General features: G+C 43.8%; 1 protein-coding gene and 1 long non-coding RNA gene across 6 annotated transcripts in view; one reads left to right on the top strand and one right to left on the bottom strand.

Moving 5' to 3' along the window:
• Nucleotides 1-1,770, top strand: part of LOC126980681 (uncharacterized) — a 211,668-nt gene extending 209,898 nt beyond the window's left edge. For both annotated transcript variants that reach the window (XR_007733460.1, XR_007733461.1), the window contains 2 exons: nt 1,069-1,164; nt 1,536-1,770. This is a non-coding gene — a long non-coding RNA (uncharacterized LOC126980681). The remainder of the gene's footprint in view (nt 1-1,068; nt 1,165-1,535) is intronic.
• The window catches only part of LOC126980680 (uncharacterized), a 98,353-nt gene that overhangs the window by 7,863 nt on the left and 62,578 nt on the right, over nt 1-27,912 (bottom strand). For 2 of the 4 annotated variants that reach the window (XR_007733459.1, XR_007733457.1), the window contains 2 exons: nt 2,798-3,010; nt 1,413-1,653 (listed from right to left, as the gene is read on the bottom strand). Coding sequence is in view for 1 of the 4 variants with exons in the window: in XM_050830810.1 (XP_050686767.1) it covers nt 2,798-3,010; nt 6,464-6,504 (254 nt within the window). In the remaining 3 variants the exon portion in view is untranslated. Of the gene's footprint in view, nt 1-1,412; nt 1,654-2,797; nt 3,011-6,463; nt 6,726-27,912 lie in introns of those variants that run through there. The other 2 variants (XM_050830810.1, XR_007733458.1) reach the window with 2 other exon arrangements.

Here is a 27,912-nt window from a genome sequence, read left to right as displayed (position 1 = left end):
ATATATGTTACCAGGCTACCAGTGAAAGACAAATCCGTGCCAATCGCAGCGGACGGGCTTAAGGGAAAAATGATAGCAATTATATGAAGAGAAAATTTATCTCTGGGAATACTTTAATTACTAATGACAAAACTTCCAGTGGACTGATACCACCACCAAAATAAATTGCATTTCGTCTATAAGCACAGCAAAACCTTTTTTTTTTCTTTTTCTTCTTCATATGGTCGTCGAAAGTCATGCAAATAGCTATTCCTTTATCTTTCAGCCATCATTCCGTTAGATTTTCTCAGTATTCTCAAAAGTTGATCAGTTTGAGAGATTCACCTAAAGATGTCCTCATGTTTATTGGGTAACTACGCCAACCACAAAAAAGTTTGGTAACACTTTGCTAACGGTTAGACAGACAGACGGAGAGTAACGATAACATCATCGCCCTCCTCGTAAATACTCAAGAGGCAGCAAGAGTGTAACATCCTCTGCAGAGCATAACAAATTAATCCCCGTTTACCTCCTTGTAGTTTAATGCAAGGAACAGGAAACGACCCCCACCCCCACCCCCACCCCGAAGGATACCTGAATAAACATAATACCGTAACGACAATGCACACAGACACAACGAGTGCAACCCCTCAAAAGTGAACGCACGCACGCACACGCAAGCTCCTTCCCTTCATGAGAACTTGACTAAACAGCTGAACATCGAAATACGACACCGTAAAAGAGACTAACTTTCCTTGTTCAAACATTGCCTCTGCACACCCTTGACAGCTAACTCACTCAAGTACTCTTTCAATGTCCCACTGATATCTGCCATATAAAAACTTTCTCCCAGTCCTACTTTCATACACTTTCTCAACAGTATCATTCTCATTACATGATCAAGCCATTTAAGTGTCACGCTTCACTCATTGAGCCCCTCCCCCCTCTCCTGTCACGGCCATACTATATGTCTCACTCACATCCTCATTCATCCTTGTGTCAACACCATCTTAGTATCATGCTTCACCTATTCCACAGCCCCACTCTCCTTGTTATTACATCTTTACTAACTAATGTCCATTGTTACAGGGAAGGTGTGGGGAGCCAAGCTGGAAGGAAGACCGCACAAGACAGGAATTTGTTGATATTCAGCTGAATGATAACTGGACGGCAGGGAAAGAGGAGGTACGTTGAATGTTTGTCGTTACTCACAAAAGAGCAACGGAAAGCTTATTATTAATATAGTGTACAGTGATAACATGTAGATAGTAATTGGTAAAGTTTAGTATGATTTTTTTTGGTTTGACTAGATTATGAAAGTTAAATGAATTGCAGTCAGCAAGTGATTCCGTTATTGCCGCATATACTAAGTCCATAATACCTAAAAGAGGCTCCGGAGAAAAAGTGGAAGCATATTTGATTAAAACTAGAGATGTTCCATAAAGTTTATTTAAAATAAAGAACTTTACAGTATACAAAAAGAGATTTACTATATATGCTCTAATTGATTAAAGAGGGATTGATCGCAATTTTGGTTCCACTGTTACTTATTTCAGATGTGCGCTGCGGCCATCGCTAAGTGTCCACCCCTCTTAAGTTGTGGGTTAAAACCCATAAATAGAGATATCCTGGCATGTGTTAGTAAATCTACCAGTTAGGCAAACTTCATGAGCTCTGTTGAAGAAAAGGAAAACATTATAAAAGCAAAAGTATTATAGCTTTTGTGCTAAAGCAGGATTTATTTATTTGCCATTAAATAAACTTCTATGCATTATAAAAGTGACACTTACTCGTTTATTATTTTATTACCCCAAAACTAAATATGTTTGGATATATTAGTTCAACGACTAGTTTTGTAACTGCAACCTTATTATTAGTAGAGTTTGCTGCTTAGTCAAGTCGTTTCATTCCAGAGTGATAGGTCTAGAGTCTATAGAAGCTACTTTACAAACAATTTTTAAGTAACAAAAAAAAAAACGGTCCCCAAACCATTATCTTTGAGCACCTTGGCACACTCAGAACCGTATTGCAGAGCCTGCTGGGTACTTTGAAGACTTATGTGAAGGGCGAGGCAAAAGGGGATCCAGGGATGAATGAATCACAAAAGAAAGATGGGGAAGAGGATTTACAGGATGATGAGAAGAAAGAGCAAAGGGAAGAACTGGAGGAGAAAGATACGAAAGATGTAGAAGAGGACGAGGGTAACTGGAAAGGCGACGACTGGGCGAATAAGAAAGGAACAGAAGAGAGTAAGTGAATGAATTATCTGAATATGAGAAGCTGAGCAATAAATAGGGAAACAGTAGGGCAGGAGAGGGTCTTGTTTTAGTGCGACCCTGTCCTATCCGCTGAGCTATATCAACGTTTATTGGCGCACGATCACAGCAGATAAATCCCTGATAGTTCCCTCTAGTACATTTCCCATCCCCTCCCAGGCACTGCATTGCTGACCCCCCCTCCCCCCTTACACACACACACGTCCAACTCGCGATCAGGCCGTGGTGAATTACACATCGCTTTCACTGCACACCGTAATTCGCTTCGTTATTACTGTATACACACGGGTACACCAACAAACCTACTTGGGCTAATAATAAAAGTAATGGGAATTGCCTCACATCGTATACATCGGGGCACCAATGCGTTGTTGGCGTGTCGTCTATCAACATTCTGCTTGCTTCAGAACTATATTATAATAACTGCATTATCGCTTGATTGTGAATTATCGAAAGTTGTTTGTAGATAATCTTTTAGCTAACAAAACATCCTACATCTCTCTCTTCACTACACATAACGGTTTTAAGGATCTAAATCTCACCTTAAATGAAGACCAAGCCGGAACAACGGAAGTAGAGGCACATCAGGTCGGCTTGACTCTTCGCTCTCACCATTCCAAGACAACTTATCATGGAGAGCAGGTCGAGCAGCGGCGTTATCACGAAGCGCCTGTTTCGAGGTTCCAGCCTTCAGGTCGAGACAGCTCTGCCTCCACTCGTCGCTGCGCAGCGGCTGGGATGCTTGTGATCCAGTCCTAAGGAAAAAATAAATGTTTACCACATATGTCGGTAAGGCTACAATGGCCTGTTAAATAATCGATCACTTATAACAATGAGTGCTTTATGTCAACATGTCCTTCTTCAGACATGAGAAACAATATATACAAACACGCTCGTGGCTAACGATGAGGACCACCAAACTATGTTTATTTAATCATTATTTTTTACTATATCTGTTAATGTTACCCTTGTCTCTGTTTCTTTTCTCCTCTGTGGTCCCTCTGTTTGTGTGTGTGTGTGAAAAGTCAATAAACTGGCCGGGCCAGTGTCTAAATAAACTCAGGTTAACCTACGCCCTCCCCCAAATACGTTTCTCTCTACGCACCTCCGGATTAAAATCTATGTTGTGTGTGTGTGTGTGTGTGTGTGTGTGTGTGCATCTATATCTATATATCTAACTATGCAACAATATTATGTTCCATATCGAGAGGCTGAATGACCTGGCATGTGATCAGGAGCATGCATGCAGTGGCAGTCTCAAAACGGTTCAATGGCTCAACACACTTGAGGACCCTGTCGTACTGTAGGATACCTTCAGACGTGGGACTCAGAGCTACCAAGGAGTGCATAATAATAATAAATGCAATTAAATAATATAATTAGCATTATTAAAAATGTGTAGTATTGCTATAATCCGACACAAAATATGGTCAGTTTGGGATGGGCCAGAACCTCTTCAGAGCGCTGTTGCATCACCTCAAATACATCACTCTTCCTTTTATGTCATCTGCGTACTACTTAATAGCGTATCCTATATTTTGTATAAATTAAAGAAGATTTCTGCGCTGTGGCCAGAGAACTCCCCGAGCGGGCCCCGCCCAAACTGACTTCACTGCTGAGTCGGACCTATTGAAAAAAAATCTGCATTAAGCCTTTCACCGAGAAAATATTAAATAAGTGTTAATAGCACAAAAACTGTGCTAGATCGGCGTCGCATGACCCTCCAACACCCCCCCCCCCCCCAACAATCTATATTATGCCACTATGGGTCTAAAATGGAAAATGCTGAAAAGTAAAGATGGCGCCACTATAAACACTTGCCTGCGCCACAACGGGCTGGGGCCGACCATCAGGCCCTACTATGAAGGCCTACCGGCGCATTGCATAACAGACATAAGAGACTACTCAGAATAGATGGGAAGTGTAGGCGGTGCATGTGGAACTACTTCGGTGGTGGTGATGACCTTAAATTCAGTGTGTTTGTGGTATGGAAGCATATTCAGCTTTGTGACACATCGCTGCAGCCTGTTATCACAATAAAAAAATACTGCTTTTTACCTTTTAAATATTATATATGTATTTGTTGATGAAAATTAAGGTAAGAAACTTCCTACTCTCAGAGGACCGGCGTATTGTTGTATACTATTATTCCCTCGCCAGCCCTGGGAGCGCTGAATTGTTTGTATAACGCAGAGTGGAGGCTGTACTTCTCAACGAGAAAAGTTTCATTTTATCGATAAAGCCTGACTTGCATATTTAATTTTGAAATCAATGGAGTAACTTTTTAGGGGAAGGGAAAGTTTATAATGCTCCAACTTTCATCGGTTTCACGTTTCGCATCACTCGTTGTTAAAATACACCAAAATGGAAGTTTTAGCTTCTGATAGGAATAACTTCCTTCTTTGTACTTCGTACTTCTTTGTACAGAATCCACACCGAGCTTCCTTTGTGAAATAAAATGTCACCAAGAGCCCCCCTCCGCATGACTTGCTTTTATTAACTCCAAGCAGAGGTCCATCGTGACAAAAAATATGCACACCAACACTCCCCCATCCACCCACCATGCACCCCCCCCCCTTCGACCCTCACACCCCAACTAACCCACATCCCACGCCCATACACACACAAACACATGATAGTCTAAATATCATCAACGCATCACATTAATTTTGGCGCCAGGTAAGGATCATTTTCACACAAACGAAAAAAAAAAATTCAAAAGACAATGACAGAAACCGTAGTTTCATTAGTCAAATATTCTAACCGGTTAGGAAACACTACAAAAGAAACTAATTTCACAAATTCGAGCATGAAATTAGGTATCCTATTAAAGTATATTGTGTTGGATAGAAGATGTAGAAAACATGCAAGCATAAGCAAGCATAGACAAATAAAACAAGTTATTCGATTACATTTTTTCCAGAACCTTTCCCAACTATGTAAATGTACTTTTCGTGAAGGTTAATAATGTACATCGGGTTCTTTTTCAAGTTCTCCTTTTCATTTGGCCCTTTACGGTTCTGCTGTTCCTGGACTTTTAGTTGCGTTCATCCCTTGCTACAGACGCGCGTTGAAACACTGCAGGCGGGAATGAAACAAAACCTGCACGTCTTGGCGGCTCTTTTACAAACTATATGTACTATAAATAACCTGCTACTGTTTACTCTTGATTCTCATTTTCAACAATCTCTCCTTCAGGCTTAATATCAGGTGTACGGGCCTTGAGATTTAAAGTTGGAATTATTGCTGAATGCTGATACATATTAAAATTAATGTTATACTCGTCTTTTTTCAGAAATCTCTCTCTCTCTCTCTCTCTCTCTCTCTCTCTCTCTCTCTCTCTCTCTCTCTCTCTCTCTCTCTCTCTCTCTCTCTCTCTCTCTCTCTCTCTCTCTCTCTCTCTCTCTCTCTCTCTCTCTCTCTCTCTCTCTCTCTTTGCATATGCTCACAACCTAACGGTACAAATTATTCAACACACACACACACACACACACACACACACACACACACACACACACACACACACACACGCACACGCACACGCACACACACACACACACACACACACAAAGGCACGCCTCCCGTCATCTCCCTCCCCTTCTCCCTCCCGGCAGCGACCGCAACTTGAGCTCTTTCGTCGCCGTCACAAAAAAACGTGAGATGAAAGCAGCGGCGAATTCGTTTCATGCTTTCAGAATACTGACGAAGCAAAAGGGAAAGCAATACTTCACAGACAATGGTGAAGCATAAGGGTGAAAGTATTACTGCACAGACGACCACATACTTCTGAGAATACTTTTGTTGCCCGAGCAAATCCATAACTGCAGATTTTCTGATTATATTAATATTTGTGATGTGATGAGTTGTCTTTACATGTAGGTTAATCGTTATTATTTAGGTTGAATTCATGTTCCCTAGTATTGTTTTATGAATAATTTTAGTGTGTGTGTGTGTGTGTGTGTGTGTGTGTGTGTGTGTGTGTGTGTGTGTGACTATCCTGGCACTCCAGCAAATCCAAATTGAAATTCCAAAAAATGTAAATGTTTATTTTTTGCCATGGGCTGCAGAGGGAATTTCAATCATTGCATTTAAAAAATGTCCAATGTTTTTATTTTGGGACCTATATATATTTAACACAATAACTTCTTGCTCCTAACAGTTATTTCCACACCTAGACATTCTATTGAGGATTAATGAGGTGAACTCACCCTGCTGCACCACAGCTTGATGCCAGCACCGTCAGCGTCATAAGTCAGGACAGCAGTGACACCATCAGAGGCAGCAGAACTAACGTGATAATGTTTCCCAACAAGCACCAGGATCTGCCACATTGCCAGCGTCCGCAGTTCCCCCTGAACGCAGCAGCGGCTCCATCGGACGACTGCAGGATCTGGACACACCTCACCGTCTCGTCGCCGTCAATACTGCGAACCAAACTTCCACCACTACTGGCGGTGGAGCCACGGGCCGCAGCAGCTGTTGACGATCGTTGCTCAGGCCTCTCTTTAATTATCATTTTAATATGTTTGCTTCAACACGTAGAACTGAGTATTCTTATTTCTTGAGATGTTGCACCAGGATCTTTACTAAAGGATATTCCTGCCCTTAGCTTTCCTGGACTTCCGTTCACTGCTTCACAGTCCGAATCTATCGAAGCGTACAATCGTTCGAGGACGGGAGGCAACAACTGGCCCTACCTGGTGAGCTCGTTTAATCTTTAATGATTGTAGTTGTGGCTTCTCTTCCAAAATCTTCGTTACCATTTCCGAAGCACTTTCATTTCACCATTCATGTCAAGTATTCATCAGAACAGTTACTGTTCCTTTCATTGTCGCTATACTAGATTTCAAGTCGACGAGAATATCCATAGTAAGAAATATAGAAATCTACGTTAGTGAGCTTCAAGAAGCACCTGGATCGCGTTAAGATAAATTACCATTCGCTGCTGTCCAACCCAGCAATCTGCTTCAGACGAGTGAATTACATCGAATTCTTGTGTCCTTGACCGCTTGAATTTTGAAGGCTTTTGAGCTTCTAGACACGTTTATTTGCCACCACGGTGTGTGTAACAAACACAAATTTGCGCACTTTTAGTAAAGTAAATTCTTTGCTGTTTAACCAACACTACACATGACCCTTCTAAATTCCCTGACCTCTCTCGAGCACCTAAATCCTACTCCCTTCTCCCGTGTTTATCTGCCGTGCGAAAATCACACGACCCGGCATGGAATGACTACAAACGTTAAGTCATGAAATGCAAATAGAAACTCTCAAATCTTTAAGAATACTAATATAAATACTAAGAAATGTTATACGTTTATTATTTCGTTCCGTCTGCACCGCTTTGATCTAAATTGGTTCGTCAAAACTCCGTGCCAGAAAAGCATGCACAAAAAATATAAACTGACCATGGATTCACTATCTAAGCTAACGATATTTTTTTATATAATTTCACGTTTCCTATTGAACATCTTAAAAGTGTTTCCAATGATTGAGAACTAGAGGCATCAGCTACCTCTGCTCTGGAAAAAAGAGAGAGAGAGAGAGAGAGAGAGAGAGAGAGAGAGAGCATCGGGCACATAACAAGCGTAATTCGATCGTGAAATAATAATGAAGATGGAAAGTGTAGCGCCTGAATTAATGGAATAAAGAAGCGGACGGTGGAATTAACACACTCGTGGCTGAGTTCTGAAAGTTTGGGACTTGATGGCTGAATAGACAAATGGATGATTATATGAATAGGTGTGAATACATGTAAAAATAAACAGATTAAGAATGTTGAGTGTTGTCAGTACTATAGTAACGAGTAATACTACAACAAAAATTACCATTACAACCACTACTACTACTACTACTACTATATTACTACTACAACTACTGCTGCTGCTGCTGCTACAACTATTACTACCACCACTACTACTGCTACTACGTCTACCACTAATACTACTCTTACTACTAAATCTATCACTACTACTACTACTACTACTGCTCCTACTACTACTAATAATAACGATAATAATGATAATAATAACAAAAAATCAATTACTACCAACACTAATAGAGATGACAATTTTAATTACCACCGCCACCAATAACACCTCCGTCACTACCACCCACATTCACCTTCCTGCGCCCACATGTTTACCTCCCGGCGGCCCAGTTTGGCGGCAGGTGTGACGCGCGAGAAGCCTAACGACCGGCACTAACAACCGTGTTTTGCCGGCGCATTTATAACGAGGAGCGGCCGCGAGGTGTGACGGCGTGAAATTCCTTTAATCCGGCATCCATGACCTAATGATGGAGCCGCACTGCCATTAACTTATTACTGTTTTTGATAAATTAGTTTGTATACCATGAAAATATGCTCGCTGGTGGCTCTAGGTGGCGGAAATGAAAGTAAAGGAAAGGGAAATGGAGGGGAAGGAAAGAGAGATGTAGGGGAGGGAGAGGAGCGGAAGGGAGGGAAGAGGAGCAGAGGAAAAGGAAGAGGAACGGAAGGGAGGACAGAACGGGGAACAAATAAAAGATGTCAAGAGAAATAAAGCTTACTCTTTTATATATGCCACTGCTGTGTTAATAGCGCTCTCTCTCTCTCTCTCTCTCTCTCTCTCTCTCTCTCTCTCTCTCTCTCTCTCTCTCTCTCTCTCTCTCTCTCTCTCTCTCTCTCTCTCTCTCTCGCATGCTTCATATTCATTTAACTACTCAGTAAACGCACGCACGCACGCACGCAAAGTACAGCATTAAATAACTCCGTAAAATAGTTCCTCGAATTTAAATATCGTCACCGGTCCGGAATGACGATAAATTAATCCTGGCACGAGCACGAGCCACCCACACGTACACCGAGCCTGTCAAGCGCACCTCCCCTTTAGGCTTGTAACGTGACGTCACGCCTGGCAGTGACCCACAAGTGATCGCTGGACGGCTGGCATAATGATGAGCCACAATTAAAGGGCTGAGTGTTGACGGCGCGCGTGTTCACCTGGAGGCTTTCACTGAGGAAGCGCAAGCGCCAGTGACCCCCGCGCAATACGGGCTATTCTAGTAGGCGCCGGGGGTGGGGCAGCATGAGCCAAGGAAGATGGCGGCACTATAAACATTTGCCTGCGCTACAATGGGCTGGGGCCGACCATCAGGCTCCACCAAGAAAGACTAACGGCGCCGCAAGTGGAAAAAAAATAACTCCAAGATCATTCGAGGGTACTGGCTGGCGATCGCGACTTAATCCAGTGATCAGACCATAGTGAATTACACACACACACACACACACACACACACACACACACACACTCACACACACACACTCACACACACACACTCTCACACACACACTCTCACACACACACTCTCACACACTCTCACTCTCACACACTCTCACTCTCACTCTCTCACTCTCACTCTCACTCTCACTCTCACTCTCACTCTCTCTCTCTCTCTCTCTCTCTCTCTCTCTCTCTCTCTCTAGGTCGTGATTTCCACCGGGGCTCCTAAATCACGCGGGAGGGAATGGGAGGATGAGGAGGTGGATGAAGAGGAGGAGGAGGAGGAGGAAAAGGAGTCTTTATCTTCCCGCCTGCCTGCAGTTCGTGTGTTTCCCGATGCTAAAAATAATGATTCTGATCTTCCCTTCGGCAGCGCCATTATTGCCGCCGCCCAGCTGTTCGGTGTGGAGGAGGCGGTGGCGGCCGGCGGGGCGCCGCAGCCGAGGGTGGATCGAGGCTCGGCGAGTTTGCGGGAAATTCAATCACACAAGTTTCCCCGAGGCGCTGGAATGTAAGATTAGGCCAAGCGGGCTTCCCTGAGATACATATCAGCAAACTGCTCAAACGTGACGATTTCCGTCACTCTGTTCCGACGTTCTCAAGTTTTCGTTTCTTCCATTTCTCACTTTCCGCATCTCTCGATTTTTTTCTCTTATGACATTTGCAAAGAATGATGAGGCAGAGAAAACTTCTTTCAAGACGGTAGCTTTAATCGTTTTTTGCTTATTATTTCTAAGAATACAGTATTGACCATATAATCAGAGAGAAAGGCATCGACATATAAATAAATATATACAGGCTTCCGTGCTGCAGTGATACAGTAGAGCCACAATAGACAACTTCGACCAAGCAATAAAGGCACTCTCTGGGTATCCTGAGTAACTGTGCTCCCCCACTACAATGCCACCCTTGAGCCATTAGTCTGTCTCTGTCTCTCTCTCTCTCTCTCTCTCTCTCTCTCTCTCTCTCTCTCTCTCTCTCTCTCTCTCTCTCTCTCTCTCTCTCTCTCTCTCTCTCTCTCTCTCTCTCTCTCTCTCTCTCTCTCTCTCTCTCTCTCTCTCTCTCTCTCTCTCTCTCTCTCTCTCTCTCTCTCTCTCTCTCTCTCTCTCGATCTTTCCCTGTAAGTTTCCCTCAGGCTCATTGATACTTCGATGCCATCTGTGAACCTATATATGTTAAGGTACTCACCGTTGTGTTTGATTCCCGTGTCGTCCTATTCAATCTTTTTAAATACCTCTACGCAAGCCGGTAATAATTTTGAAGTTATTTTGTCACCCTCCATAACGTCTTTCTCATTTGATTTTTTTCTTTGTTCCCGTTTAAATTACTGATTGTTCCGATGTTTTCTTGTGTAAATCTTTTCAACAACTTTATCTTTCGCGCCTCGAACCCTGCCACCTGAGTGCGTTCATTTTTGCTGAGGTTCCTGGTAAAATGCTCCCTCATTATCTACAGTGATTTATTGTTTTCGACGGATTTTGCGACAGTTTGATTAATGATGGGGATGTGGTCAGTTGTTGAGTAAGACCAGGAAGTTCCTCTTGTTATCTTGGGTTCTTCTCGTGTGTCAAAACATATGAGCCTTTTCCATGCACCACACACTTGGCTGGTAAACGGTCCACCACACATATGTTAACAGCATTATATATTTCGCTCGGAAACATACCACATACACAAAAGAAATGTCCATTCTAAAACGAAAAATATGATGACTAACTTTACTTTTATCATTTTCCATTTGACAAAGAACCTGAAACCAATGTTAGCCACAACTCGTATATATTCGAATATTGAACTACAATAATAAATAACGGAAATCCACACGTACCATCACTCGGCCGAACTGCAATCATAAAATACGAAATCAAACTCCACTCACAGCGGCCATATCCGGCCAATCAGCAATCACGCCTAATTTGCAGATTACGACGCGCGGCGAGCAATTAAAAAGGCCGTCGCTGCAAAGGACAGCTCGAGCTTGACGATCTCTCAATCTGTGGCGATCTCGTTCGGTGTCAAAAGACCAATTACGAAACCACATTTAGGTGGAACTATTTAAACCAAAAAAGAGGTAGTAAACTTGAGACATAAGTCATAGCTGCGTGTGGCAGAAGTGGTCATTTCCGTCGTATTGGCCCTTACAGTGTGTGGTGGGCAAGGACCCATTTTCCGCCAGACACGGGCTAGTGTGTAGTCCGGGCTCGCCACAGTATACCTTCCCCTGGTACCCATTTATCAGCCAGTCCAAAAAGGAGGAGGAACAGCTGTGTGACCTGCACGCCGACTGCCCGGGCCGGGATTCAACCAGGGCCCGCGGATTTGTAGCTAGGCACACCAACCACTGATCAACGGAGGCGCATAGTCTTGTATAAAATAGCTTAAAATATATACACAGTAACTAAATGAAGAAAACATTTTCTGAATTTGAAAAGCGCTTCTTCGGTTATCGGCTACGATTTGAGATGTTCACTTTGTTTCCTTAAATGATCGGTGGAGGGGAAGAAGCATTGCCACTGAAAATATTAGCAACTAAGGATACACAAGATGCAAATCGTATATATTTTATCTTTATTTTGATATTATGGATTACCATTCCTTAATGCCCTAATTATAATGACACACACACACACACACACACACACACACACTCACCCACCCACCCACTCACCCACACACACACACACCCACACACACACACACACACCCACACACCCACCCACCCACACACCCACCCCCACCCCCACACACACACACACACACACACACACAGTAATGAACGGCAGTAATAACGGCGCATCACCATCACTGAAGGTCACATTAGTGGAGCGGAGTATTGCTGTATTGGTGCTTGTTCGCTCAAATCACACCGATGGATTCCAATTTCCCGCAACAGCAGTAAATATGTTGTTTGAACTAAACGAAATTATCTTATCCGAACACATAAGAGAAAGCAAGCACACATGACAATTGCATTCCCCGAGTACTAAAAGGAAAGTTTCAACTTGCGAGGAAACAAAACCACTATTTTCAGGAAAGCGTGTTATTCTGTTCCTCACATTCCCAATAAATCCCCTGTAGCCTTTCTTCTTGTGGGTAAGCTTTTTTTTACAGTGAAGGAACCAGCTGAAGGGCAAAAAAACAAAAACAGCAACATAGAATCCCGCTAGACGCTGCTCCAACAAAAGAAAAAAAAAGAAAAAGACCAGAAGAGAGGTCAATTTCGAGTGGGAGTGGATGCTGATGTAGATTTTCAGTAAGCATCAATAACTTTTACCCTTGATAACTAAACAAAACTACTTTCTCACTGTCACCTTCCCGCCAGCAGCATTCCTCACTCCCTCCCCATGTCTGACTCGCTCTACACCCGCCACCTTCTCGTCAGTCACACCTGCCTTGTCCCAACGACCCTCCCGGCGGTGACATGCAAATTAAGGCCCACCGAGGCGAGGCAGGCACACTGGATCCGCTCCCTCTCACCCGCTTCACTTCCCTTCCTCTTCCGTCTAGCGCCTTCTCTCCCTTTCTGACTCTACACTTCTTCTCACTCACTTCCTCCTTTTGCTTACTTTCCCTCTACGTCCTTATCCTTCTTATTATCTTTATTTTTTTGGTCTCACTCCCTTCCCTTCCCTTCCTTTCCAATCTATTCCCACTCCTTTTCTCTCTGCTCTTCCTCTTCCTTAACTTCCAATTTGCATCCTTTCCCTTGTCTCCCTCACTTCCTCCATTTGCTTACTTTCCCTCTACGTCCTTATCCTACTTATTATTCTTATCTTTTTTGGGGTCTCACTCCCTTCCCTTCCCTTCCTTTCCAATCTATTCCCACTCCTTCCTTTTTTCTCTGCTCTTCCTCTTCCTTAACTTCCAATTTGCATCCTTTCCCTTTTCTCCCTCACTTCCTCCATTTGCTTACTTTCCCTCTACGTCCTTATCCTACTTATTCTTTTTTTATCTTTTTTTTTTTTCACTCCATTCCATTCCCTTCCCTTCCACTCTAATCCCACTCCTTTTCTCTCTGCTCTTCCTCTTCCTTAACTTCAAATTTGCATCCTTTGCCTTTTCTTCATTATCCTATTCATTCTCACCTTCTCACTCCCTTCATTTCCCTTTTTCCCATCTATTCCTATTCCTTCCTCTCTATATCTACCATATCATCATCATCATCATCTCTCTTAATTTTCTCATTTTTGCATCCTTTCCCTTTACTTCCTTCCCTTACTTTCCTTCCCTTTATCTTTCCTTAATTTCCCTTTCCTTTCCTTCGCTTCCTCTCTTTTTCCTGTTCTCATCTTTTATTTTTTTCCCGTAATTTTTTATGCCATTCCCATCCCACTCTTTTCCAGCCGAATTTTTTCCAGCACTATCCTTCTTTTCCTTTCCTTCCCTGTCCCCTCCCCTTTCATTCCCGACCCTTTCCTTCCTTCGCTACCCTTCCATTCTCCACCCTTTCCTTAACACTTTCTTTTTCCATTAGTTTATTTGATTTCTCTTCCCTTTTTATTCTATTCTCCAGGTTTCTTCTTTATGCACCCTTATACGCACTTTCATTTTATTTCTCTCTATTTCTCTTCCTTTTACTTCTCTTGCATATCGATACATTTTTTCTTCCCTTTCTTATCTTTCCTCATTTTCCCGGACCATACCAATTGACATATAACGTGAACAGAGTACGGCACACCTTTTACAGTAGTTTTAACCAATAACTAATTTAGTATTGTTGAACAAATTAACTAACTCATTATCGAACGAATATAACTATGTAGGAATCGACATTTTATGATTTTCACATATTCAGTTAAAATACTATTATTTTTCCATGAATTACCCACGAAATAAGTTTCCTGATATCTAACTGTTGTATTACTTATCTGATTGGAATTTTTAAGTTCGTCAGCATCATTGAAGTGACGTACTACATGTGAAAACTCATTCCTTGGATGCAGATTTTGAATAGGTTGGTGGAATGGAATCACGCAATCAAGCATCACCTTCACATGCAAGCCACCGCGATAAGAACGTTCATTAAACTAAAATACAAACTGAATGATTAAAATATATAAGATTGGAATCGGAAAAGGTAAGAAAGTGAAGGAGGATGACAAACGAAAACGTTATAAACATAAAAGATAAAATAAAAATATATGGAGATCACGTAAGTAGGAGTGGGAAGCTTGACAGACAAGAATATGAAAAGATCGTCTAGATTAAAAGTCACGTGGTTAGTTTTTTTTTCCGTATCCGACAGGGATATCGATTCTGCGAAAGCGTGTGTTCGCCTCCAAGTCACTATTTACTTTTTTCCATGTCCTTATATTTTCGCATATTCAATTAAAACATTATTATTTTTCCCTGAACAAGCCACGAAATAAATTTCTTGATATTTAACAACTGTATTACTTATGATTAGAATTTGAAAGTTCGTCTGCATCATTAATGTCACAGGGAACACAAGCGACTTCACTCGAATCATACTCCACCTGCTCAAGTGTCGATAACGCCGTATAGGCTACTCTTGTTGAGCGAGTTCATACCACCGTGGGCCAAACTAATCCGCCTTTCGACTTCTAGAGACGACTCGCTGTTGTTCTGCACGACGCAACAAAGGTATCCGTTTTTTTTTTCAAGGTATCCAGTTTCCTCGCCACAAACATAACCCGACTTCATAATTTCATCCAGTAAACCTTCATAGCATCTGTACCTCAGTGTTACCCCAAAAATCTGAAATCACAAAGGCCACAACAGCTACTATTCCATGAAATTAAATCGAGACCTGTTGCCAGCTTGTGCGTCAACGCCAATTTCGGCAATATGGGCACGTGGCACACTTCCCGGACATCGATTCTGTTTATTGGGTTGTTACTGCACGAAACAACCCCGAGTGGAGGAGACCAAGGAGACGCCCATGTAATTCGTAGCTAGGGCAAGTAAATCGATCTTCCCAGGAGTGGCTTAAAATTGGAAGGGTATAACTGCGTGGAGGCTCACTCGGAGGGAGGGAGGGAGTTTGACAAAAAGCATCATTAGATCAGGAAAAATCGTGACATTGGGTTCACATCACCTTTATTTCTATCCTTGTTCTTTTACCTTTGAGCTGCCTCGTTTAGTGTAAAAAACTGTTACCTGGATACCACAGTTTGCCTTGCACAGGTTTCCCCGGGTACCCATTTGTCGAGAAGCCTGAAAGGAAGGATGAACAGCAGGGTGGGCTGCGCGTAGACCGTCCAGACCGGGATTCCAAACCAAGCCCGTAGATTCGTAGAAGGGTGAACGCTTGCCCCCGGGATTCCAAACCAAGCCCGCAGATTCGTAGAAGGGTGAACGCTTGCCCCCGGGATTCCAAACCAAGCCCGTAGATTCGTAGAAGGGTGAACGCTTGCCCCCGGGATTCCAAACCAAGCCCGTAGATTCGTAGAAGGGTGAACGCTTGCCCCCGGGATTCCAAACCAAGCCCGCAGATTCGTAGAAGGGTGAACGCTTGCCCCCGGGATTCCAAACCAAGCCCGCAGATTCGTAGAAGGGTGAACGCTTGCCCCCGGGATTCCAAACCAAGCCCGTAGATTCGTAGAAGGGTGAATACTTGCCCCCGGGATTCCAAACCAACCCCGCAGATTCGTAGAAGGGTGAACGCTTGCCCCCGGGATTCCAAACCAAGCCCGCAGATTCGTAGAAGGGTGAACGCTTGCCCCCGGGATTCCAAACCAAGCCCGTAGATTCGTAGAAGGGTGAATACTTGCCCCCGGGATTCCAAACCAAGCCCGCAGATTCGTAGAAGGGTGAACGCTTGCCCCCGGGATTCCAAACCAAGCCCGCAGATTCGTAGAAGGGTGAACGCTTGCCCCCGGGATTCCAAACCAAGCCCGTAGATTCGTAGAAGGGTGAACGCTTGCCCCCGGGATTCCAAACCAAGCCCGTAGATTCGTAGAAGGGTGAACGCTTGCCCCCGGGATTCCAAACCAAGCCCGTAGATTCGTAGAAGGGTGAACGCTTGCCCCCGGGATTCCAAACCATTCCCGCAGATTCGTAGAAGGGTGAACGCATGCCCTGGATTCCAAACCATTCCCGCAGATTCGTAGAAGGTGAACGCTTGCCCCGGGATTCCAAACCATTCCCAGATTCGTAGAAGGGTGAACGCTTGCCCAGGATTCCAAACCAAGCCCGTAGATTCGTAGAAGGGTGCACTCTTGCCCCCGGGATTCCAAACCAAGCCCGCAGATTCGTAGAAGGGTGAACGCTTGCCCCCGGGATTCCAAACCAATCCCGCAGATTCGTAGAAGGGTGAACGCTTGCCCCCGGGATTCCAAACCAAGCCCGTAGATTCGTAGAAGGGTGAACGCTTGCCCCCGGGATTCCAAACCAAGCCCGTAGATTCGTAGAAGGGTGAACGCTTGCCCCCGGGATTCCAAACCATGCCCGCAGATTCGTAGAAGGGTGAACGCTTGCCCCCGGGATTCAAAACCATTCCCGCAGATTCGTAGAAGGGTGAACGCTTGCCCCCGGGATTCCAAACCATTCCCGTAGATTCGTAGAAGGGTGAACGCTTGCCCCCGGGATTCCAAACCATTCCCGCAGATTCGTAGAAGGGTGAATACTTGCCCCCGGGATTCCAAACCATTCCCGCAGATTCGTAGAAGGGTGAACGCTTGCCCCCGGGATTCCAAACCAAGCCCGCAGATTCGTAGAAGGGTGAATACTTGCCCCCGGGATTCCAAACCATTCCCGTAGATTCGTAGAAGGGTGAAAGCTGGCCCCAGGATTCCAAACCATTCCCGTAGATTCGTAGAAGGGTGAATTCTTGCCCCCGGGATTCCAAACCATTCCCGTAGATTCGTAGAAGGGTGAACGCTTGCCCCCGGGATTCCAAACCATTCCCGCAGATTCGTAGAAGGGTGAATACTTGCCCCCGGGATTCCAAACCATTCCCGCAGATTCGTAGAAGGGTGAACGCTTGCCCCCGGGATTCCAAACCAAGCCCGCAGATTCGTAGAAGGGTGAACGCTTGCCCCCGGGATTCCAAACCAAGCCCGCAGATTCGTAGAAGGGTGAATACTTGCCCCCGGGATTCCAAACCATTCCCGCAGATTCGTAGAAGGGTGAACGCTTGCCCCCGGGATTCCAAACCAAGCCCGCAGATTCGTAGAAGGGTGAACGCTTGCCCCCGGGATTCCAAACCAAGCCCGCAGATTCGTAGAAGGGTGAACGCTTGCCCCCGGGATTCCAAACCAAGCCCGCAGATTCGTAGAAGGGTGAACGCTTGCCCCCGGGATTCCAAACCAAGCCCGCAGATTCGTAGAAGGGTGAATACTTGCCCCCGGGATTCCAAACCAAGCCCGCAGATTCGTAGAAGGGTGAACGCTTGCCCCCGGGATTCCAAACCATTCCCGCAGATTCGTAGAAGGGTGAACGCTTGCCCCCGGGATTCCAAACCAAGCCCGCAGATTCGTAGAAGGGTGAACGCTTGCCCCCGGGATTCCAAACCAAGCCCGCAGATTCGTAGAAGGGTGAATACTTGCCCCCGGGATTCCAAACCAAGCCCGCAGATTCGTAGAAGGGTGAACGCTTGCCCCCGGGATTCCAAACCAAGCCCGCAGATTCGTAGAAGGGTGAATACTTGCCCCCGGGATTCCAAACCAAGCCCGCATATTCGTAGAAGGGTGAACGCTTGCCCCCGGGATTCCAAACCAAGCCCGCAGATTCGTAGAAGGGTGAACGCTTGCCCCCGGGATTCCAAACCAAGCCCGCAGATTCGTAGAAGGGTGAACGCTTGCCCCCGGGATTCCAAACCAAGCCCGCAGATTCGTAGAAGGGTGAACGCTTGCCCCAGCCATGTACAATGCATGAGAAAACTTTGTTCTTGCTGCCGTTGTATTTTTTATATGCGCCGGGTACTGTTGATGCCGCCTCTCCTACACCCAGCGTTGCCAAATTATCGTATTAACCACATATCGTATCTATCATTTTTATGCCTCAAACTCTCGTACCTACACAAGTAACCTGAGAAAATCAAAGTTAGTGCTAAAACTGTTGAATATTGATGTGTTTCGTTCTTTGTTGTTATAGTTATCGGTCAGCAGCTACGAAAATGAAATGCGATGAGTACGATAACCCTCCCCTCCCCCCCACACGATGACCACCACCATCCTCCCCAAAAGAACTTTCACAACCACCACTTCAACAATTTCACCTTTCTCATCACCCGTAACACCACCACCACCATCTCCAGCACCCACATTCTCTTCAATCGCCTCCAGCAACATTACTTCAAGCCCCTTAACCCGGCAGCAGCGAGGGGCCAAATTTGTGGCTTTTAACCGTATACCAGCGATGGGTGAAATTTTTGCCACGATACAAACCCCCCAAAATAGATGATGCATAAACTGATCACAAATGCGTTGATATATACTATGAAATGGTTTGCATGAGTGATGATTTTTTCTCATTATTCTCGCTTAGAGGGACCTTTAAGAAACATGATCCCCGCAGCTACCGGGTTAACAATCAACAACGGCCATCCTGATTGCCTTCTGCGTCGTCACCACCATCGCAGCAGTACCGGCCACCACTAGCACCACCCACCCTCACCACACTAACATCGTTCCCAACACCACCACCAATATTACCACCTCTACCATCACCACCAATCGCCTTCACCATTATCACCACCACGAAGAGGCGCTCAGAATGTATACGTTAAGCGGAATTGATCTGAAGTCAGTGTTTGAAGTCCTCTTGTTCCAGTGACCATCCTCGCCCATCAAGTATACCAACCATCGAAACCACACATACCACCATCCACCACCACCACTACAACCTTCCCTTGCATCTACACTCACCATCACCGCCACCTAAACCACAACCAAAGTACCGTCTAACTATTCCCTCTTATCACCTTTGCCATAATAACCGTCACAATAATCGCTTACCATCGTTGCCATCATCAACTTTACCGCAGGGATTTTCCACGTGATAGCCACAGGCACAAACATAGTCGTAACCGTCACAACCGCCATCGCCTACAGCCTGGCCGCCAGCATCTTTACTTCCAAATCTTCCTTATGACACTAACTGAAATCCCTGCCGACTTACCAGCCAGACTCATGACATTCTTTTCCTCTTACTGTCGACGCGGTTTTCTCGGGCAAAGTGTGAGGGGTTTCTTTCTGGGTCGCGTTGCAAGAGATGACGCAAAACCCTTCCTTGAGACTGTTCCTATTTCCCTTCTGCTCCCTTCCCTCTCTCTGTGCTCTCCTCTTCCCAATATTCCTCTGTCCTTTCTCACGTCACTCCCATATTCTACTTCACACTCTCGTTCTTATTCTCTCTCCATCCACTCCAAGTCCCTCCTCTCTCTTTTGCATTCCTTATATTACCTTTCCTCTCTCCTCACTCCTGGCCCTCATCCACCTCATCCTCACATTCTCTCCCTCTCTCTCTATATCTACACACACACACACACACACACACACACACACACACACACACACACACACACACACTATCGGTCTCCCTCACTTTTCCTTTTTTACTTCTCCTTCAAAGATTCTGATCTCATACCCAACGGAGGAGAGAGAATACCACTGAAGGCGTGCGTACCTAGAGAATAAAAGAAAGGGACCAAAGAGGAAGCACGTGCTGGAAATTAATTAGAGCGAAAGGGAAGGTTTCCGAGAGAAATGAACTTTTCTGTAAAGGACGAAACGGAAATTTAATCATATCGGTTGGCCTATTATGTTTGTGTGTGTGTGTGTGTGTGTGTGTGTGTGTGTGTGTGTGTTGAGGGGAGAGAGAGAGAGATAGAGAGAGAGAGAGAGAGAGAGAGAGAGAGAGAGAGAGAGAGAGAGAGAGAGAGAGAGAGAGAGAGAGAGAGAGAGAGAGAGAGAGAGAGAGAGAGAGAGAGAGAGAGAGAGAATCGTCACCTTATGCGGCATGAAGGACGGTCACTAAAAACTGGCAAATGTGAGAAAAACAATCAAATCCCTATGATGGGAGGGACGCTCTAGGCAGCCGAGGTAATGCAACAAGTCGGGCTGTCACTCGTTCCGTTCCCTTTTACGCTACTTTCCGGAACTTTTTTTTCTTCGATATTTCATTACCTCAAGAGGAGACGTATCAAGAGCAATATAAAAAAGGCAAATACTCGCAACTTGCTGCTCATATATAAAAAAGTTGACAAGAAGGAAATGTCATATGAGAAATACGTTATGCGAGTAGCGTTTTTTTTTTTTTTATTATTATTGTTTCCTTTTTTTGTGCCCTTGTGCTGTCTCCTTTGTCGTAAAAAAAATGTAATTTCATATATATACGCGCGGAAGAGAACATTAACATCATCAGGGACGTTCGACCTTAATGCTACACGTCCGATATATTCTGACATGTCACTACACACTGGTCCTGCAAGCCTCGGGTGGTCAGGCTGGGAAGGGTAAGATTTAAAATTCCGTACTTTTATATTTCCTCTCCCCTGCCCTCTATGGGACCGTCGTTAACCTCCCATTCAGCAGCGGCCCTAAAAGTTTATAATATGACACCCTTTTGTTTTTGTTTTTTACGCAGCCTCAGTATTTTTTAAAGTAAAGTCAGATTTATTATATTTCGTTTTCGTGTTTAAAGGTTGATAAATAATTCGTTACTGAACGAGTAAAATACAGATAGGGTGAATCACATTATTGAACCATTATCATCTTTGCTTTATCAGCTAAATGTCTTCACCGCAGCTATTTCCAAAAAAAAGACTCATCCTCTGTCGTTCTTTTTGCCCTAATAAAATTTCTATTACCCAGCCTGAACATGCAACATGAAACACACGCACAGAGTTGCAAGTGGTGATAAAAAACGACAACTTAAAGGGGTGATTTGAATATATATATTTTTTTTTTATTTTACTGGTATCAACATACCCTTTCTAAAATGTTATATCAAACTTATGGAATGATTGTTTACTTACAAGGTAAAGAAAAAGTAGTTATTTTATGCAGCATGTAATTAAGAGAGATCCAGTGTTCCAAATGCATATGAAACACGACCTTTCAGCCGCATTCCCGGTTAGACACTGTTCAAAGTGCTGATCAGCCATGCAAAGCCTGCCATTGTGCATTAGAGGCTATATGACGACAAAGGCACAAGCAGAGATGACATTCAGGCTTGTAGGAAAGGAGTGACTTCTATACGTTACACTGGATGCCTTTTCAAAAGATATTGAAAGTGTCTTTGCCTCCCTCCCTGGGCTCTATCCTATCATCCACTCTCTTCCTGTTATTCATCAATGATCTTCTTTCCATAACAAACTGTCATCCACTCATACGCTGACGACTCCACTCTGCATTATTCAACTTCTTTCAACAGAAGACCCTCTCAATAGGGATTACAAGACTCCAGACTGAAAGCTGCAGAACGCTTAACCTAAGACTTTGCTATCATTTCCGATTGGAGTAAAAGGAACCTTGTGTCCTGCAATGCCTCAAAAACCCAATTTCTCCTCCTATCAACTCGACATAATCTTCCAAATACCTATCCTTTATTCTTCAACAATACTCAGCTGTCACCTTCTTCAACACTAAACATCCTCGGTCTATCCTTAACTCAAAATCAGAACTGAAAACTTCACATCTCTTCTCTCACTAAATCAGCTTCCTCGAGGTTGGGAGTTCCGTATCGTCTCCACCAGTTCTTCTCTCCCGCACAGTTGCTATCCATATACAGGGGCCTTGTCCACCCTCGTATGGAGTATGAACATAAGAACATAGGGAAACTGCAAGAGGCCGGGTGGCCTACACAGGGCAGCTCCAGAATCCCCCCCCACTACTCACGATGGGTGAGGTGTAGTTACAGGGGTTACAGGTAGAGGCTTGATCCTCGTTATACCGGCGGTACTAGGCACGCATCCAGTACCTCGTCACCTTACTGCACCCACACCTCACTGCCACCTGTCGTCCTCGTTCATGTAGCTTTCCAGTCTACTCTTAAAACAAGCTATCGTCCCTGCACTAACTATGTGATTGCTGAGTCTATTCCATTCCCCCACCACCCTATTACTAAACCAATGCATCTCACGTGTGGGGGGGGGCTCCTCTCACACAGCTCTGTTGGACAGAGTGGAGTCTAAGGCTCTTCGTCTCATCAGCTCTCCTCCTCTTACTGATAGTCTTCTACCTCTTAAATTCCGCCGCGATGTTGCCTCTCTTTCTATCTTCTATCGATTTTTTCACCCTGACTGCTCTTCTGAACTTGCTAACTGCATGCTTCCCCTCCTCCCGCGACCTCACCGCACACGACTTTCTACTCAAGCTCATCCCTTTACTGTCCAAATCCCTTACGCACGACTTAACCAGCATTTTCACTCTTTCATCCCTCACACCGGTAAACTCTGGAACAATCTTCCTTCATTTGTATTTCCTCCTGCCTACGACTTGAACTCTTTCAAGAGGAGGGTATCAGGACACCTCTCCTCCCGAAACTTACCTATCCTTCGACCACTCCTTTTGACTCTTTTGTAGGAGGAGTGAGTAGCGGGCTTTTTCTCATTATTGTTTCCTTTTTTTTCCCCTTGAGCAGTTTCCTTTACTTAAAAAAAAAAACTATGGAAGAAAAATATGAACATATTGACTGAAATACTTTGTTAAACGTTAGATTTCGTATTAGAATAGTCTGAAAAAAATCTAAAAAATCCAAAGGAAAGTAAGTGAGATAAATAAAACTAGTATTAAGTTTAGTGAATTAGATTAAAATTTATATTACGTTAAGAACACCGATTTACAAGATGTGTACATTATTATTTTCTACAATTCTTACTTGCGTCTATTTCTTAGGTTTACTAGAACCACATTTATTATCACCTGCATCCATGTTTTTCGTCCCCTTCCTAGAAAGAATATTTCACTCTTCTCTTTTTTTTTATCGCGGTTCAACCTGTCGACCTGGATCTTCCCACCGATCTCATCCAGTATTCAAATGTAGGTACCGAGTTTAAAGCCTTGCCCCGTACAGCTCTCTTTTAGTCTCCCTTTCCTTCCATCCTTCCTACCCTTCTTTCTCTCCTCCTTCCTTCCATCGGTAATACCCCAGGGTTTCCTCAAGCTCTAGCAGCTGAGACGCGGAGGGAATTTCTTTCCGCGACATCACTCCAACATTTCACAACTTTTTTTTCCGCTATATTGAAATTTTGTTTCGTCTTGCTGAGCTGTAAGATCACGTTCTTTTTTATTGGTGTCATTCCTTGTCTTCGTTCGTACCGTTCTTTATCTTTCTATTTTTTTATTATCTTCTTCATTGAACAGTTTCTTCCTCTCATTTTCACACACACACACACACACACAGACACACACACACACACAGACACACACACACACACACACACACACTTTTCGAACATGTACATTCTCACCGGAACAGGTTCACAAAATCAGTCAACTTTTTTTTATTTCTTACTTTCCTCCCCCTCCTCCATCCTTCCTCAAGCCGCTTATCAGCCGCTCTCATCCTCACTGCTCACTCTCCTCCTCCGGGGCGTCTTATCGATTTGGCTTCAGGGACATAAACAGATAAGCGGAGAGTGAAAGCATCGTGGGGGAGAAGGGAAGGGAAGGGAAGGGAAGGGAAAAGGAAGGGAAAAGGAAAGGAAAGGAAGGGAAAAGGAAAGGAAGGGAAAAGGAAAGGAAGGGAAGGGAAAAGGAAAGGAAGGGAAGGGAAAAGGAAAGGAAGGGAAGGGAAAAGGAAAGGAAAGGAAGGGAAAAGGAAGGGAAAAGAAAAGAAAAGAAAGGAAAGGAAAGGAAAGGAAAGGAAAGGAAAGGAAAGGAAAGGAAAGGAAAGGAAAGGAAAGGAAAGGAAAGGAAAGGAAAGGAAAGGAAAGAGAAGAGAAGAGAAGAGAAGAGAAGAGAAGAGAAGAGAAGAGAAGAGAAGAGAAGAGAAGAGAAGAGAAGAGAAGCATGAGGAGAAGAGAAGAGAAGGGAAGGAAGGAAGGAAGGAAGGAAGGAAGGAAGGAAGGAAGGAAGGAAGGAAGGAAAGGAAAGGAAGGGAAGGAAGGGAAGGGAAGGAAAAGGAAGGAAGGAAGGAACGAAGGAAAGGAAAGGAAAGGAAAGGAAAGGAAAGGAAAGGAAAGGAAAGGAAAGGAAAGGAAAGGAAAGGAAAGGAAAGGAAAGGAAAGGAAAGGAAAAGAAAAGAAAAGAAAAGAAAAGAAAAGAAAAGAAAAGAAAAGAAAAGGAGAGGAAAGGAAAGGAAAGGAAAGGAAAGGAAAGGAGAGGGAAGGAAAAAGGAAATGAAGGCTCATGTACAAGGACGTGTGATTAGCGCTTGGCTCACCTTTAAAGGTGATGAGGGGGGTACATATATACGAGCACGACCATCCTTTTTGTTTTAACGGTAAATTTATCAGTTTCAGGACAATAATATTTCAAACATTCACAAAATAATGGTTATACAAAAGAAAAAACTGTGGGAGTTCCAGACTAGGTAAATTTTGGTTGGAGAAGTGTATAGACATTTCCTTCTTAGAAGCATGCAAGTGGCCAGAAAAAACCCACCTACAGACTTACTAAAGTAACTCGAAATTCAACGAAACATTTTCAACTGGAGCTCCGGTAGGGGTAGGATGAACCAAGCACGAATAGCACCACTACCATCACCACTACCATAACCACCACCACAACGATGATACACTCACCTTTAGCAATGCTTCATAAACACTCGCATACCATTACGACGATTACATCATCATCAAAACGACCAGGCGCCACCAGAACGAAGACACACAACCACCACCACCACCACCACCACTGCATGCATTATAAACATTCTCACACTACTACAGTTAAGCGCCACCGCCACAGTGAGCATTCCCCCACGACTACTTCCACTGCACTTTCACCTCCTCTGCCACTCGTAACAAAGTCTTCCTTCAGAATCACCACACCCGCCTTAAGCACAGCAGCCACCAACGCAGCCACGCCATCACCTGACAGCACCTCGTCACCACCACACTCACCCTACCTGCACCACACCACCACCCAGCCACCACGTCTAAAAACTATGTTGCTAATATCTGCCCGTGTTTATTTTCATGTTTTCATGATAAGGACTTGAAAAAAAAACTTGCGGGGCAATTTATTTTTAGAATCGCCATTTGTAGTATATTTTGGGAAATAATGACGAAGCAATCAGTGCCGGAGGTCTGACGAGTGGAAGAAAAAATCGAATACACTTATATTTTGAATCAATATAAACCACAAACAACCTGAACCACAGCAGTTATGAAAGAGGTTAAAGCAGGCTGAGTGGTTAGCGTGCTGGGCTGCCATTCACCACGCCATGGACAACGTCGCTTCGAATCCCCACGCTACCACCTGGGATTTTTCAGTCACCGCCAAGTGGCCTAAGACTACCCACATGTTGTCCATGCGCCTACCGGCGCCATAGGCGGGGATGTAAAATATATATATATATATATATATAGATATATATATATAGATATATATATATATATATATATATATATATATATATATATATATATATATAATACTATAATCCAACAGCGAATATACTTGAATCGTATAGCAACTGTGTATCCGTAATAATGCGAGTAAAGTGGGGTTGGAGCGGTAGGTAACAAAAAATCGTTGAGCATTACGAGAAAACACTGAAAACAAATATACTATGCAGTAATACATGTAAATAGTACAGAAAATCGTGAATAATAGCAAAGGTCGCCCCTGACGCAAGATTTATGTCGCCCTTTCTCTGTAGGCTCCCGGAATGTAGAAAATGTTACATACATTTTTGTGTAGCTTATTAATAATTTGTACACAGGGCTGAAGGATGGGTGTGAAGAGAGGAGGAAGAAATGGAGGAGGAGGAGGAGGAGGTGGTGGTGGTGGGGGTAGAGGTAGAAGAGAAAAAGGAAAAGGAGTGAGAGAAATGGATCGGTGGACAGTTTCTAGTTCTCGGGTTATTTTGAAGTTTCGTTTAGTCGGCGCAACATCTGTGGTCATATGCCAGAGAGAGACAGGAGGGGAAGGAATTATAGGAGAAGGGAACAGATCCCAGGAGACGGGACACAACCCCCGATTAATACCTGGTACCCATTCACTTCTGGGTGGGCAGGGGCGTAGGGTATCGGAAAAGCCGCCCAATTTTTTCCACTCCGGCCGGGAATCGAACCCGGGCTCTCTCGGTTGTGAGCCGAGTGTGCTAACCACTGCACCATGAAGCCCCCACCAAACATAGTGATAGCAGTATCACCAGAATTTCTACAGTAATGACATCACTGATAGTCACCCCAGGATCCGTTCACGACAAGCTGAGGCTCCCCGTGCATGTTGCATATATGGATACTATTTTTTGGACCAAGTGGCATGACGTTACACATGTTAAGGTTAAAGAACATAAATACCACTTTTCAGACCATTGGGTTATGTGGTCAAGGTCCTTTTGGATGATCTCGCAATCGGCTGTCGTGAAGGCCTTTCCACTTATTTGAATGTCATCAGCAAAATTTCAATAGGGAGGATTTCTGTCCTGCATCTAAGTCATTAATGTATACAATAAGATAATGGGTTCAAGCAAAGACCCTTGCGGTTAAGACGAGCCGCACGAGTCTGAGGTGAGCAGTATCGAGCTTTGGCAACCTGCGGTCACACGGCGTGTCCGATTTAGTGGATAATAGATAACCTACACACAGGAAACAGTTGTCAGTATTAGTAATATGCAGGCAACAATGAAAAGTACCGTCAAGTACAGTCGATTTTATGTTTCAAATTATCAATATAGTCCCAGAAAGCTGTTTTGATAATTTATAAGATCGAAGATATAGTTATTTAACAGCCCTGTCGCTGCCCTCCGCCGTGAAAAGTATTACGCTTTAAAAATATATGATGATGATGATGATGATAATGATAATGATGATAATGATGATAATGATAATGATAATGATAATAATAATAATAATAATAATAATAATAATAATAATAATAATAATAATAATAATAATAATAATAATAATAATAATAATAATAATAATAATAATAATGTGAAATAAAGAAGAAAATGGATCACCCATTGTTCACATTTCCCAAGGATGTCACGGGTTTCCATCAGCTAAGGACAGATCGTCATTTATTTGTAACAAAGCCAAACATCAAGTTCGTTACCTTGTCTTAAAAGTGAGACTTGTGATCGAAAGGAGGAAATAACTTTGTTGCGTTCGTCTGTATAACCATCGAGCCAAGAATTGGGATACAGTGCTTCCATTTTTGCTGAAGTAGAAAAATAATTAATGTTCATCGAAAAAGCCTCACAAAAACTCTGAAGAGAAGAATGAAGGAGACAATTTATGTTTGATAATGATGAGAGACACGTGGGAGGAAAGTCTGAAAGAAAACGATGGAGTTGGCTGGCTGGCGGGTCTG

The sequence above is a fragment of the Eriocheir sinensis genome, chromosome 45 (genome assembly GCF_024679095.1).
Source record: "Eriocheir sinensis breed Jianghai 21 chromosome 45, ASM2467909v1, whole genome shotgun sequence".
Lineage (NCBI taxonomy): Eukaryota > Metazoa > Arthropoda > Malacostraca > Decapoda > Varunidae > Eriocheir > Eriocheir sinensis.
Note: the sequence above shows the minus strand (reverse complement) of the source record. Positions and strands in the feature narration are given on the sequence as shown.